Below are 15589 nucleotides of genomic sequence, written 5' to 3'. Positions count from 1 at the left end.
GCACAGGGTTGTGATGATCCCTTTTCCACTAGAGAGGCAACTGGACTCTAGCAAGCTTTAAGGAAAGGGAGGTCCTGACAATTGTCCAGGGACGAGAGAATGAAAGGGGTTGTCAGCTCTGGATGTAGCGAGGAAAGGGATCATGAGTCACATGTACAACGTGCGCAGAATTTGGTGTTTCTCTTTACATGCAACATGTGCGCACAGAATTCGGTGCTTCTCTTACTTTAATGCAACATGTGCGCACAGAATTCGGTGCTTCTCTTTACATGCAACATGTGCACACAGAATTCGGTGTTTCTCTTACTTTAATGCAACATGGATGCTCATAATTCAGTGCTTTTCTTACTTTTGTCTCTTTTTGGAAATGGTAGATTTTCTATCATGTTTTCTGTTTTGTTTTGAGTTGTAAAACACAAACTCCATATTTTCAGGTTTGCAACAATAACAGGGATGATGATGTCCTACAAGGCAGGATATTGAAGAGAATGCTGTCATTCAGTGAGACATCGTGGTGACATCCTTTATGGAAGAAAGCCACCAGCTTGCCAGGCTCAGAATAAAGCACCACGCACTGCATGTCCGCTATTTTCACACGCACCTGCCTAACTTTTCATTACAATCCTGTAAAATGGGCTGGCATTCTTATCCCTGTTTCAAGGTAAAGAGGGAAAGAAAGGAAAATAGTCCTACAGGTAGGTGCCAATCACTTGCCTGAAATGTGCTGAGGAGGAGCATGAAACCAAGAAAGGGGAGAGCTCCTTTAATGGTGGCCTCTCACTGGCTGGATCCGCAGCCCGAGAGGATCTGTGGAGTGGGCGACAGGTGGAAAAACAGGACGCGGCTCTATGTAAAGATGGCAGCAGGCAAGTTCTCCAGCTGTCCGGCTTCCCCCACGTGCCCCACTAAAAAAGCCGCTGTCCTTCTGCCTCATCTTGAAAGAGTGAATAATTGCATTCCTGCATTACTGTGGTATACTTACTTAGGTCAAGACCTCAGGAAAACCCGCTTCCCATCTTTATCTATGGAAGTTAGCATCTCGGAGAAAGTGGGAATTTAAGAGCCATGGCTGGTGGGAGGACAGTCTAATCAGCCCTGTTACCTCCAGGATGAGGAATCATGGGAGGGAGGAGGCAGCCTCAGAGCCCAGATGGAGACAAAAAGTTAGATCCCCCGCATGGTTATAAAACACTGCACCTGCTGAAGGTCTGGATGACTTCCTACTGCCCTGGAGGGCAGTGTTAGGGCCGAGAAGGGAAGCTCTGCCCTAGATGCTTCCACAAAACCCTGCTGCACCACAGAGCAGCCCCAGGTGTGTTCCCGACTGTTAGCCCTGTGTGGCTGACCTTTGCAGTTTTTCGGTGAGAAAGGCTGGTGGCTCACAGCTCTGCGTTCTGTGGACACCCGACCCCCTCAGATGTTCAAGGAGCACTGAGTTACTGCATTCTCACAAACCCCAAATTTAAATGTCTACATCTTTAGTTCTGATTTATCTCAATCTTTTGGTTATATTGGCCTCCAGCTGTATGGTTCAGAGAACTCTCTCCCTCCTATGTACTCAGCCCCATGGGCACACAGCATGGAACCCAACTGTCCCTTGTCCAAACTGCAAACCTGGATGCAATGAACGGTGATTCTCCCAAACGAAAGCACTCAGCCCCAAGAACACTACCCTGGCAGAAGGGCCACCTCTGTGCAGTGCAGATCAGAAGGCACAAGGCTCCCCATGCTGTGGTTGAGGCTAGAAATCCCAGGCTTCAGGCAAGCAAGCAGCAAGCAAACCACAACCAAAACCGAAAGTAAAGTCAGAGGTGGTTCTAATTCCATGGAAGATGGTCACTGAATTTTGGTGTTGCAGGAGCTGGGGACAGTCTTAGAGTACTCAGGCTGCTCGTAAATCCCTGCAACAACGCTTGGGATTCCATCCAGGAAGCAGGATCTTCTTTTCCTTTAGCTAACCAGCCTTCCCGCTCAGTCTATCCTAACAATAAAGTGACAGCCAGCCTCACCATCTCCAGCCCTCATATATCCACACGCCAGAGTCCTGCTAGTAATTGTTTTCCCAATCTCCACACATGGGGTTCTGCTGCTTGTCACCCAAGGGGGGGGGGGTCTTCATTCTGTCATCTGGGTACAAACTAGTAAGTTTGGGTCTGGGGAGATTTTACATGCATCCCCTTAATCTACTGTGCACATCGTCCTCACTGACTGTGCTTCAGAACACACTAAGGTCAGCCACGAGATTAAGCCATGCCATGGGACCTCTGAAAAAGGCATGAATTCCCGCCTATCCTGCATCGTGGTTTTTTTAGTTGTTTCACTCATAAGTGTGGAAGTTTACTTCTCTGAGAAAAAAAACAACTTAGGTGTATGGGTGTTCTGCCTGCACACACAAATACACATACACGCACACACACACACATGGAGATACACAGAGAGAGAGAGAGAGAGAGAGAGAGAGAGAGAGAGAGAGAGAGAGAAAGGGAGAGAGAGAGAGGGAGGGAGGGAGAGAGAGAGACAGACAGACAGACAGACAGACAGACATACCAGTGCTCAGAATAAGAAAGAAAGATGGGGGAGGGAAAGAGAGAACCAAACAGTATATTATATTGAAGTAAACCCTAAAATGTAATGAATTTTGAGTACTCTCACTTCATAAAACAAATTATAGCCAAATCTTCCTAAGGTGCATATCTGAATTTTTATTTCTCCTTGTGCACCATCCAAACATGGAAGGATCTACAAGTAGAGATAATTTGGGGTTGGCAAAATATTTTTACATGCTGTAGAATCATATTGTCACCTAAAATAATCTACTAAGTCAAATATCTCTTGTATCTTATTAAAACAAATGCCAGTTAAAATACGTCTCTACTGAAGTATTCCTGAGGATGTGTGGACACCGAGCAGCAATGTGGCTAACCCAGGAATGAGGAAAAACACTTCCAGGCTTCTGTGTCCAGCCCCAAGGCTGAGGACGAGCAGCTGTTTGCTTATCAGACCTCATCCTTCATAGCATCCGTAGCTTTGGGTTTATTCTTTAGTGGCTGCAGTATTGGTCACATTTCTTTGGGGGATATCAGGCTACAAAAATATAAAGTGTCTTCCTGGCCTTGTCTGAACAACATCCTAAGGGTTCCTGTGTCTAGGAATCTGAGGATCATGTCAAATCACTGGACTACTACTTGGTGGGCAGGGCTCACGAAAGATTTTTAAAAAATCGTAATCAGTCAAGAGGTTGCCGAGTCAACTGGCTGATGCCAACGAAATGACAGTTTGATGCCCACTAATACAGACTAAACGCAGCCCCGTTACCCAGCAGGGCACTTCTTACTGATTTCATCACCTTGACAGCTTCACGTCTTGTAATCTGCAAAGCTTCTAAGTGGGAGAAGCTCTGTCTTTCCCTAGGACATATGTGGTGGTAAGGAACGGCAGCTGTGCTTTGCTCTGGAGGGGGACAGCCTGTTCATTCTTTCCCTACAAGATGCTGCTTCTAATCTGTTCTGTAACAGTAGCAATTATTATCAGAGAAGCTTCAAAACAAGATAAACTTACAGTCAGATAGAATAGGGGTAACTAGATCAGTATCCTATGAACAATTTCTCTAAAGACAATAAGAATCCCACATTTTACTCGTCGTTAGAAAATATGCAGACGGCTTCTTAGGGTGACAGGTACAGGTGAAAATACAGATCACAGGGTTCTTGTAACCCCCTCGCCTACCAAAAACTCTAAATTTGTACCATAGCTCTTTCTGACACTGTGCTGATAGATATTTTGATGTTACACCAAAGAAATGTAAATGATTTTTTGCTTTTCTGCGTCTATTCTAGGACGGGGAGGGTGGTTGTGTGGGAAAAGCACATGTCACAGCATGAGGTGAGGACCAGAGTTTGGACCACCAGCATCCAGATAACTAGTTGCGCAGGCGTGGTGACCAGGGCAACCCAAGTGCACGGTAGGCAGAGGAGTCAGCAAGCTGAACTAACCAAAGAAGAGAGCTCTGGGTTCCAGGGAGAGACCCTGCTTCATAAGGTGAAACATGACCAGAGAAGACGACATCAGCCTCTGGCCTCCACAAGCAAAGGCACCAAACAGTGCATGGGCACACCGCCACGTGTGTGCTCTCACTCACATACATGTGAATGTGTACCACACATACACACACAGAAATACACAAAATTGCCTGTTTCAAAACTGAGTTTCTCCTCTGGTATGATCTCATGTTGAATTCAATTAAATCGTTTTGTGAGAAATGAACTTTTAAAGTGTTAGCTAAAATGCTAACACTTCGGATCGTCCTGTGGCCAGCCGCCCCATTCTTGTGTGGAAACAGCACCTCTATGCACTGGACCATAGGGCGGGATTCCTGACTCCGGACAGTTGTGATAGGTTGGGAAAGTGTTTGCCTTTAAAGCTATGCTTTAAACTTCAGTGAAGTGTTTATTCTTGGATCTTCGTCTTCCTCTGCTTGGCTACCTACACCTCATTCCTCAACCAAGGCAGTAAATGTCTAAAATTGGTGCTGGTTCTGGTAAACATGATGATGACATCAGCCTGTGTTCCAGCTCCAGAACAGTGACCACTCAGCCACTTGTGGCCAGTTAGGTCCCAGCAGCACTGCCTCGTTTACACAGGCTCCCGGACAGTCACCATGGGCTTCTCAAAGGCTTGCTTTGTCACGATCAGGGATCAGGGGAGGGTGGAGGAAAAGTAGAACCACAGAGCTGTTTCAAGGGAGATCTAACATCAGGTCGCACTGCAATATAACATCCCTGACTTCACTGAACTGTACATATATGATAACTGGCGTGCTAAACGTTGTGAAAAGCTGTGCGTGTGTGTGTGTGTGTGTGTGTGTGTGTGTGTAATGGATAGCAATTGCCCACACCGTGGGGCTGCTGCTCTGCTCATCTGTTAAGTCAGGTTGCCTGCATCCTAAGTAAGCATCCATTCTTTGCCAATTAGCAAACCGCCCTTAACCACAGAAGTTTCTAGCTACAAGTGCCCCAGAAGAAAACCTCAAAAACACCATGTGAGAGTAAGGGATAGGGATCATGCGGAAGCACCGCTTCCTCTGGCTAGTTCTTTGATGGACGGTGTGGGGAGCCAGGGACTGAGGCATCCTTACCCCCTGTCTCTGGGATCACATAGATTTGTCCTTAGGAGGACAAGAAGACCCCAGTGATAGCTCGCAAAAGGGAGGGTGTTACCAGGCCGAGAGTCCTCCACTGTGGTGTACACACTGTCTACTGGCTTTCCAGAGGTAGAGACGACTGTGCCTTCCCACTCTTCCCCACAGACAGTAGCTAACTGAGGAAGGACCTTTAGCGTCTGTGCAGAACTACAAGGAGCCAAGGTTAGCTGTGGAATGGAGGGGCGGCGGAGCACCTGAAGCCCTAAGAGCGGGGACCTGCCAGGCTCTTGGGTACTGAACTTTGTTTTGCAGCAGAAAATCGAGTTCAGGATTAGAACTAAAACACGGGTCGTTCCACTAAAGTTATCACATCCGTGTTCATAACGCAGGGGGCAAATGTCAGGCTTCACTGGCCCTGAGACGCCCCTATAGACCTCTGCGCCCAGGTTGTCCACACTTTCATGTGCTCCTGAAAGGTCCGGGCAGGCTGGCACTTGCAAGCTCCACAAGCAGCTGAGACGCTCGGCTGGAGGTTGCCACCCGAAGCTGCAGGAGCAGTGGCCTGGCCAGCACTCGGGGTGCCACACACTTTCAAAAGTTTCCATTTAGCGCTCGTCGCTACTAACGCTCCACCCTCACAACTACTTACCAATAGTGGAGACCAGCAGACAGACAGCACACACATGATTCCCATGAGTTGGATGGCGGTCTCGGTGGTAATCCGTCCCCACTGGGCGCTGGACTGCGAGGCGGCGGCTTTGGCCCGGCAGCGGGATACTAGGGCTTTGATGGTCGCCAGGTTGCAGGCAAAGGTGACTATCAGAGACAGCAGCCCCAGGCATGCAAAGGCGGAGGCGAAGGCCACGTTGCCCGGCTCGCGCGCAGGGTCGGTCTCGTTGCCCACGGGCCCGGTGCTAATGAAGCACCACGTGCCGGGCCACTGCACGCTGTAGCGGCCCACCCCCAGCACCGGCAGCAGTGCGAAGGCGAGCACCGCCAGCCACACGCCTAGCAGCACCGCGCGCGTGGCGCGAGTCTTCATGTGGCTGGCATACCAGTGCGGCGCACGGATGGCCAGCGCACGCTCCACGGCCATGGCACTGGCCACCAGGAGCGAGGACAGCCCGAACACCGTCATGGCCAGCCCGAAGAAGGTGCATAAGCGCCCTGACGGATCGAGATGCTCCCAGCGCCGCTGCGACAGGTACACGAGGATGACCACCGGGCTAGTCAAGAGCTGCCCCACCATGTCGGTGAGCGCCAGCCATCCAATGCACAGCAGGAAAGACTTCTTGCGCTTGCTCTCGCGGCGCCGGTAGCTGCGCGACACTAGCAGCATGGCCAGCGCGTTTCCCACGAAGCCGGTGACCATCATGGTAATGGGGAAGGCCACGGACACCGAGCCGCAGTCCTCCGCAGCGCTTGACAAGTTGCTGCGCGTTTCGGCGGAGCGACCCGGAGGCCACATGCCGGCCGGAGTAGCGGGGCCGCGGAAAGGCTCGCGGGGCGAGGGTCTCCTGGTTCAGGTGCGGGGAAGCGGCGCGCGCGGGGCGACGGCGCGGGCTCGGGCTCTGCTCTCCATCACCCGCCGCCGCCCGCGCCCGGCTGCGGGGTCTCTGCAGGCGCCGCCCGACGCTGCGCGAGGCTCCACCCGCGGCTGAGAGCCCGAGGGGCGGTGCCGCGCGTGGGCAGGCTGAGGGCGGTGTCGGCCGGGATCACCTGGTGCAACGCCCCTCGGCCACACTCAATAGCTCCGGGGCACTTCCCGCGTCCAACTCTATAAAGCGCTCAACCGGTTCCACGTCTGACACCGAAGAAAAGTAAGGGCGAACAATGCTAATTTCTAATCACGTTTGACTGCCATTGAATTCTTTTTGTATTTGTTTTATTTAGGAAAAATAATACTTAACAATGAGACCCACAGCTGAAAAGAATAGGGATGAGCTTGCGTTTTAAGTCCTCTTCATATTCATACTGCCTTATTTACTTTGAACCAATTCCAAATTCATATTGGAGAAGTGTTTTTCTAGGATAATGTCAGTTTAAAAGTTTAACAACAGCTGACGTCATTCTTGGATGTAAAAGCAAGCAAGCACATGGATGAGAGTACACACTAAATTCACGTTTCCAGCACCGAGTGAAATTCTAGTATGAAAATTTTAAGAGCATTTCAGAATTCATTCATCAAAGAAAATAATGCCATCCTATAGTTAAGTAAAAAAAATTATATTTATTAATAGAATCATAAATTAAACTCTATTAATTTGTAATATTAATTTAATATTTATATAATCTCCCTCTCTATCCCCTGTCCCACCGTGTGCGCTTGCGTGTGTGTGTGTGTGTGTGTGTGTATTTGTGTGTGTGTTTGCATGGAGGTCGGATTTCAACACTGTGACTCCTGGTGACTATCTCCCCACACCCAAACAATGGGGTAATAGCACTGCAGCTAGGTTTTTACTCAGGTGTTGGGAAATCTCAATTCAGGTCTTCATGTTTTCATGGCTAGCAACTCTTATTTACCGAGCCATCTCCCCAGGTCCCAAAGCTTACTGAGAATGCCCACAGTGTCTCTTCTTCATCTTAACTAAGTTTCAGTAACCCTTTCCTGTTACAGCATTTTTCTATCCCTAATTATCTACTTTTTAGCTGTTCATCTTGCAAATAAACAACTTTGAGTCTCTGATGGTTGGCTTCCTGTTGGCACTTTTTGCTATCTGCAAGAGTTGGCTGAGTTCATCTGAAACAACACTCCCCTCTAGTGACTGAAAGGCTAACATGCACTCAAAAACTTTTAACCTTCATTGCTGTGGCTCTATAATAAATAGAGTTTGATGTCAGGGATGGTGATGCCTCCGGAAGTTCCTTAGAGAATAGTAGAGAATTGTTTTGGCTACTTCTGGGTTTTTCCATATGAAGTTGAGTATTGTTCTTTTGATGTCTGTGAAGAATTGTGTTGGGATTTTGATGGGGATTGTATTGAATCTGTTGATTGCTTTCGATAGGATTACCATTTTTACTATGTTGACCCTACCTATCCAAGGGTGTGGGAGATCTTTCCACTTTATGCTATCTTCCGCAATTTCTTTTTTCAAAGACTTAAATTTCTTGTCGTACAGGTCTTTCATTTTGTTGGTTAGTGTTACCCCAAGATATTTTATGTTATTTGTGGCTATTGTAAGTGGTGGTGTTTCTCTGATTTTTTTTTCTCTGCCCTTTATCATTTGCATATAGGATGGCTACTGATTTTTCTTTCTTTTTTTTTTTTCTCTTTGAGTTGATTTTGTGTCCTTCATCCAGCAATCGATGAAAGCAGATACAGACTACAGTGAAGTACTAGGCTGAGCTACCGGAGACTAGTTAAAGAGAATGAGGAGTGATAATATGAGTGGAGAGGTATGATGTGGGTATGATGGTGATACCCACAGAAACGGCTGATCTGAGCTAGTGAGATCTCACTGACTCTGGACTGATAGCAGGGGAACCTACATAGGACCAAACTAGGCACATTGAATGTGGAAGACAGTTATGAGGCTTGGGCAGTCTGTGGGACCAGGATTTATCCCTAGTGCTTGAACATCTAGGAGCCCATCCCTATGGAGAAATATCAGTCTAGATATTGGGGGGGGGGGCTTGGTCTTGCCTTGAAGTGAAGTGTCAGACTTTGTTGACTCCCCATGGGAAGCCTACCCTTTCTGAGGATGGGGGAGGGGTGGGAGGAAGGGTGAGGTGAGAGGAGAGGGAGTGGGAATGGGGATAGCTATGTAAAATAAGAAAAGTGTATTAAAATTTTCTTAATAAAAAAAGAAAAAAATAATCTTGTGTGGGTATATGTGTAAATGTGTTCATGTGTGTATGGATGCCCATGACTGTGGAGGCCCAGGGACAATCTGGGGTATCATTCCCAGCAATGCTGTTTGTAGTGATATTTCATTTGTATTTTAATAAATAGAGTTTGCCTGAAGATCAGCCCTGCTGGTCAGCTTTACAGACCAGATAGTGGTGACACATATTTTTAATCTCAGTAGCCACACTAGTTTGCCATAGAAACTGGGCAGTAGTAATGCATGTCTTTAATCCCAGTCCTACAGAGGAATATAAAATGGGAAGAGACAGTCTCATTCTGAGGATTCCTGGAGGCAGAATCATCATTTCGAACTGAGGTAGAGGTTAAGAGCCAGTGACTGGCTATTTTGCTTTTCTGACCTTCAGGTTGAACCTCAATTTCTGTCTCTGGGTTTTTATTAATCGCGCTACAGCTGTTCACTTCCTTTGAGGCTGGGTCTCTCATTACCTGGAGCTCACCAATTGGGGTAGAATGACAGTGAACTTCAGGGGGTTTTGTCTCCCGTCCCCCAGTGCTGGATTTATAAACCCACACCACTAGACAGAGCATGTCCACATGGGCTTTGGGGATTGAGCTCAGCCTTGTACTTGAAAGGACACCATCCCCTTCCTCGTTAAGGACAGTTTGCCAATGGTCACTATCTGCTTTTCTTAGGGAATATGATTTCTTTCTTAGAAATTTAGTCATTAGTAACAGTAATCATTGCCCTCACCCCGAGTTCACAAACTTGCATCTCTGATTTGCCAACAAACCAGCAGAGACTGAAATTAAAGGGCCGTATTTTCATGTTTCAAAAAATTTCAAGCTTATATTCACTATCATCATATTTTAACATTTAATGTATACGAACTTAATTCATATTGAACTTCTATAGTAACACTAGCCTCAGAACTAGACCCATTGCCTGTGGAGAACCTACAGTTAGTACTGAAGTGTATTTTTCATTCTTCGCCCATTTGGTGAGCACTCACTGGGCACCTGGTCTGTCAGATACTGTCTTAGTCTTAGAGATACCAATCAACACATTGAAGTTTCTACAATTATCAAATTTAACATTAAACCCTTGATTTTCAAAAGCCCCACGAAGTAAGGGAAGGATTCAGATCCCAGAGGCTTTTGTCTTTGTAGAGTGATTTGTTCTGGAGGTGGCATCCTATAACTTAGTGATTATACATTGTAGTGACTCTGGATTGCACTTGCTTCCTCCTGTGGACACTTGGCTGTCCCACTGGGAATTCCTGTCCTGAGGTTCACACCTCTATCTCTTTCTCTCAGACCTGCTTTTATGGCTGTGTTCACTGTAGATGTATTTGCTCTATGCTTCTGTAATTTGCTGGTCAGTGATGGGGACCACATTCTCTGGTTCTGATTCTAAGGGTACTTCTTTCAATCTCCTGCCATGTCCTGAATTGCCCATGGTGGGTAGACACTCCTTTAGAACCATCCATGCTGTAGACATAGTCAACAACTTAACCATGTCAGGTCTGGCTTGTGACTGCTCAGTACTTGTGTTTCTCCTTCATGGAGTCTCTGCTCTTTGGACAAAGTTGAGCTGTGAAACATGGATCAGTGTGGGTTCTTTTGCATTTCTTCTGTGGGCCCAATTGTGAGAATCTCTTGTTAAATCTGTGACTTCAGTACTGGCACCTTTCACCTGTAAGGCTATGTCTTCCTTGGCCCTGCTGTCCAGAGTGTTCTCATGAAGGTTGAGCAGCAGCCTCATTCTAATAACGGTTCTCAGTCCCAGGCTTCCCCTTTTCTTTTAAAATTAACCCCATTTTGTCTTGAATAAAATTTAATTTAAATATTTTTGATATTTAAAAACTAACATTTATTGGCATCTTCAAGGCAGTGTGATATTGGCATACAGAGACATTGCTCTTGTTAAAGCATCAAAACGTCTTGTGATGGTTTCAGAAGTAAAGCATATATATCCTTGAGCATACACTATTCTATCCCAAGTACATGGAAGGAACTAAGGTAGATATAAAAGTCAGTGAATGTTCTACAACTATACAAATGAAATAGATATGAGTATGAACTCTTTATTACATATACACACACCACAGTAATTCAATGTTTTTTTGTCACAGATGTTAAAAAGAACAGTCTCCAACAAATGCTACTATGAAGTTGATTATGGTACTGCACAATTGCAATCTCAGCACTGGTGAGGCTGAAGCAGGGGAATTTCCATGAGTTTGAGGACTCTGGTGAAGGCCATGTGACAAGATCATGTCTGAGATAACAAACCCCTGGATCAAAACAGATTATCTGCGTAGAAATAAAAAATAAATGAGCCTTCCTACACATAGAATGAATAAAGATTTAAATGCATGTTTGAGGGCTAGAGAGATGGCTCAATGGTTAAGAGCACTGGTTGCTCTTCCAGAGGTCCTGAGTTCAAGTCCCAGCAACCACATGGTGGCTCATAACCATCTAGAATAAGATCTGGTGCCCTATTCTGGCATGTAGCCATACATATAGGCAGAATGTTGTATATACAATAAATAATCTTTAAATGCATGTTTGAACTATAAATCTATACTAAAACAAAAACATTTTCATAACTCTTCAACAACTCTAGGAGAAGCCCTGTCACATATTTTTAGTAGCATATGATCACCCCTTTTGGCCAATAACTCTGAAAATCTTTCATCCTTCTTGAATGCTAATAATCTGACCAATTATTTCTGAATGTTTGGTAATTTATTTTTACTGCCAATTTAGTATTTAGTTGCCTAGAAGACACACCTTTGGGTATGTCTGTAAGGGTGTTTCTAGAGGATTAACTAGGGATGGAAAACTGGCTCTGAGTGCAGGCAGCTCTACCTACTGAGGGCCCTGATAGAAATGGGAGAGGAAGCCAGCAGATCTAGGAGCATTAATCTGCTTCCTGACTGTGGAATCATTGTGACCAGCTGCCTTGCACATCTGCCAGGGTGACCGCACTGCACAATGGACTGTTTCCCCACCCCACCCCAAACAAACAAAAGCTGTTGTGTGCTGGAGTGGCTAAACTGGAAGGTGGATCTGCCAATCCTGTTGGAGGCCAAATTAAGACAAGTTCCTCGGATGCTAGATGCTAAGATCTGATGTTTGCCCTGCTGAGTTTTGGTCCCACTTTTATCCAGTTTCCCGTATGTCTCCTTCCTCCCTTTTAGAATGTGAATGTTTATTCTGTGCTGAATATTGGAAATATTTTAACTTACATTTTGATTTTTGTAAGGTATGGTGATTTGAATAGGAATGTTCCCCCATCGACTCATTTGAATGCTTAGCCCATAGGGAGTGACCTATTAGTTTTGCCTTGTTGGAGTAGGTGTGGTCTTGCTGGAAGAAGTGTGTCACTGTGGGGCTAGATTTCGAGGTCCCGTATGCCAAGCTAGGCCTAGTGTCAATTTCACTTCTGCTGCCTGCAGATAAGGATGTAAAACTATCAATTCCTGAAAAACAGTAACTGTCTCAAACCAGAAGAGAACAAAATATTTAAGCAGTATTCTTGGTTGGTTCCTGGTATAGAAAACAGACATAACTGTAAATTAGTGAAACCTTATTAAATCTGGTTTAATAATACTGGTTTCTTAGACATTACCTATGTACTTATAAATAAAACTGGATGAGGGCATAGGGAACTCTATTGTGAGACAATATTTTTGTACACTGTAAGATGTGTCTCTGCCCAAGGCACCTTCTGTTGGTTTAATAGTTGAATGGCCAATAGCTAGGCAGGAGAGAACAGGCAGGATTGGCAGGAAAGAGAGGAACTCTGGGAAGAGGTGGGAGACACTAGCGTGACACTGACAGGAAGTCAGACATATAAAATGGAGAGGTAAGCCACATGGCAGAACCCAGATGAATAAAAATAAAGTTAAAAATAAATTTAAGTTAAAAGAGCTAGTTGGGAACAAGCCTAAGTTAAACCCAAACTTTCATAATTAGTAAGTCTCCACGTCATTATTTGGGAGGGGGCTGACGATCCAAGAAAGTCTGACAAAAAAAGACCTGCTACAATTTGTGTCCAATGTACATGTAAATCCACACAGAACCTGAGAAAGTTGCAAAAAGTTCTAAACATGGAGCCAGACACGGTCTTGCAATTACTGCAGATTCTCATGCATTCTTGCAGCTTGGGGACATACAGAGGCATGGCTTCTTTAAGAGGCTTTGCTGTTCAGCTGTGCATTTGAGCTGTCAGCTTGCTACTTGATGCTAGGAAACCCAGACTCAGCAATTTCCCAGAGCTGGGACAGCTTGGTGTGGCTGGCATTGTTAGGTCAAATGTGGTAGGGTCAGTCACCAGCACCATGTGCTCGTGGAGCCAGGCAGTAGGTGTTCTAGCTGTTTAAGATTTGTCTCCCATGGTCAGAGACTGCTATAGGTGCATGGCTGCAGACATGCAAAAAATCAGGCCCAAACAGAAAGAAACCTCTTAAATAGAATGTTTAAAATGTGCTTGGGTGCTGAAGAAACTGGGTAAGACAGTCATAGAAAAAGTTTAAAAATAATAGTCTTTTAAGAGAAAGTAAAGTAATATAAAGTCATGTAAGGATGAGAAATACACAGGGCATCTGGATCCTCTTTGGTGCTTTGTTGACTTTGAAGTTTTAAAATGCTAATGAACGAAAAACCAGCATCTGCTGATACTGGATTGTGGGGGAAACTACTGTATTAAACCAACCTACGTATTTTAAGGAAGTCCTAACTTTATAAAGGAAGTCTGAAAATGTGTTGCATCAAGGGAGAGGTATATAAGGTTAGAGGCATAAAAGCTTAAGTTGTTTATCTAAGAAAATAAGCTTTAAAGATATTTTTAGGTTGCAATACAAATTATGATAAAAAGTGGTTTAGGAAATCTTTAATAAAAAAATAGTGGTTTAGGTATAAAACTTTGGAATCAAGATAGGATTTCTTCAAATTTGCCAAATACAAATCAGCCATTGTAAATGTAATTTTTTTTTCTGATAACTGTTCTTATTATAGTTTTACTGTGTTGGAGTTAAAAATCTTTTTTAGACAAAATGAAGGAAATGACAGTTGATATATAAAATTTGAATTCAGTCACCAATCATTGCCTTGACTCAGAGTAATCATTGATTTCTGTTGGAGTAGCTAAAATATGGTCTTGATTTTCATGAAAATTCTTATGGTAAGTATGATCTGGACATGGTCTGCTATGGTAAGTTGTCAGCTCTAAAGAATCTATAACCACTTGGGTTAACAGTCCTTCTGGATGTCTACTGGAGATTAACCTGATCACCTTAACTGTTGGGTAAAGACTCATCCTAATTATGGATGCGGCAATTTGCTAAGCCAGGAATTCTCAAGAAAGGGAACTAAGTAGCAGCAGGCCCTGTGGCTTTTTGTTCATTCTCTGTGCTACTAGCTGCTTTGAGATCGTGCTGCCCTGTCTGGCTATATATTGAATTCCATGAAGCTACTGTTAGGATATTTTTTAACCACAAAGACAGAAAAAGTCTATATTCCTTAATAAGTACTTGGGATAGTGTATAGGTCATTTTGCAGTGTTCTTCAGCAACTTAGGGCAGATCAGTTGGTGGTAGTTTTCATAAACCTTCTGTCCTTTTCTACTTAATTACATCAAAAAGAAATCTGTATTTACCTTGCCTTGTTGTAGCTAACTTTTGCTTTATGTTCTGAAGGTAAAGATGTGTACCATGAAATGCCCTTCAATTGATTGATCTTTTATTATTCACAACTTCCAAATACACTTCAGAAGCCAACTCATTTTTTTCTTCAGATTTTTTTCTCTTCCCTCTTACTTAGAACCCATTTCCATACAGTTTAGCAGACAGGCACAACTTTTCATTAACTGAGGTGTTTGCATCATCACTACCAATACTGTTTGGCTTTACCCAAAATACGTTTCTCTGCTGTACTTCTTTTCAGAGTATGCAGGATTACCTCATCCACAGGTTCATTACCTTTTGATTCCATTTCGAGGTCGATTTGGGGCTCAGTGTAAATTAGCTTACATTCAAGATGAGCTGGATCACAGTACCATACAGCCAAAGTACAAAGCTTACAAAAGCATATTTCAACTTCTCCCTTCCTCAATGGCATGTTGCATACTTTACTAGTACATATGAAATCTACCACAGATTATGCTTGCTAAACATGAAAACTCAATGACAAAAGAGTATTTCACAGGCTTTTTCAGAGACCTAGTGGTGAATTTTTTTAGCTCTTTAATAGTAGTACCACATCTACACTGTATTTTAAATTGCATGCTTGGCTTGCCTTGCATCTGCTCAATCAGCTATTATCCTCTTTAAAGACCATCTTTCTCTATTGCTGGCTTCATTACACTTTTATTATTCCATTAGCGACACTGGGTTTTATCTATTACTAATTTGTCCAGTAGCTTGGGAGCACTTATCCTGGTATCTTTCATTGTCTTACAAAGTCACATATAGCAACTATTGTATCTGCAGGCAGCAGGGTCCAAACTCCTGATAACACACATATCAGGCAAGGCTTCTTTGAAGCAGTCTCCTAACTCTACTGATAAAGGTCCCACTCACACCATTTGACAGTTCTTCCACCTACTTTCCTTTCCGCTGGAAAAGCGAAACACATCA

General features: G+C 44.4%; 1 protein-coding gene across 3 annotated transcripts in view; it reads right to left on the bottom strand.

The window, feature by feature from the left end:
* The window catches only part of Ptger3 (prostaglandin E receptor 3), an 85082-nt gene extending 78299 nt beyond the window's left edge, over positions 1 to 6783 (bottom strand). For all 3 annotated transcript variants that reach the window (XM_057793279.1, XM_057793280.1, XM_057793281.1), the window contains exon 1: positions 5790 to 6783. In XM_057793279.1, the coding sequence (XP_057649262.1) occupies positions 5790 to 6608 (819 nt within the window). In that variant the 5' untranslated portion in view covers positions 6609 to 6783. The remainder of the gene's footprint in view (positions 1 to 5789) is intronic.
* Positions 6784 to 15589: the final 8806 nt, after the last annotated feature.

This window comes from Chionomys nivalis, chromosome 18, assembly GCF_950005125.1.
Source record: "Chionomys nivalis chromosome 18, mChiNiv1.1, whole genome shotgun sequence".
Lineage (NCBI taxonomy): Eukaryota > Metazoa > Chordata > Mammalia > Rodentia > Cricetidae > Chionomys > Chionomys nivalis.
This window is presented reverse-complemented; position numbering and strand designations above follow the sequence as displayed.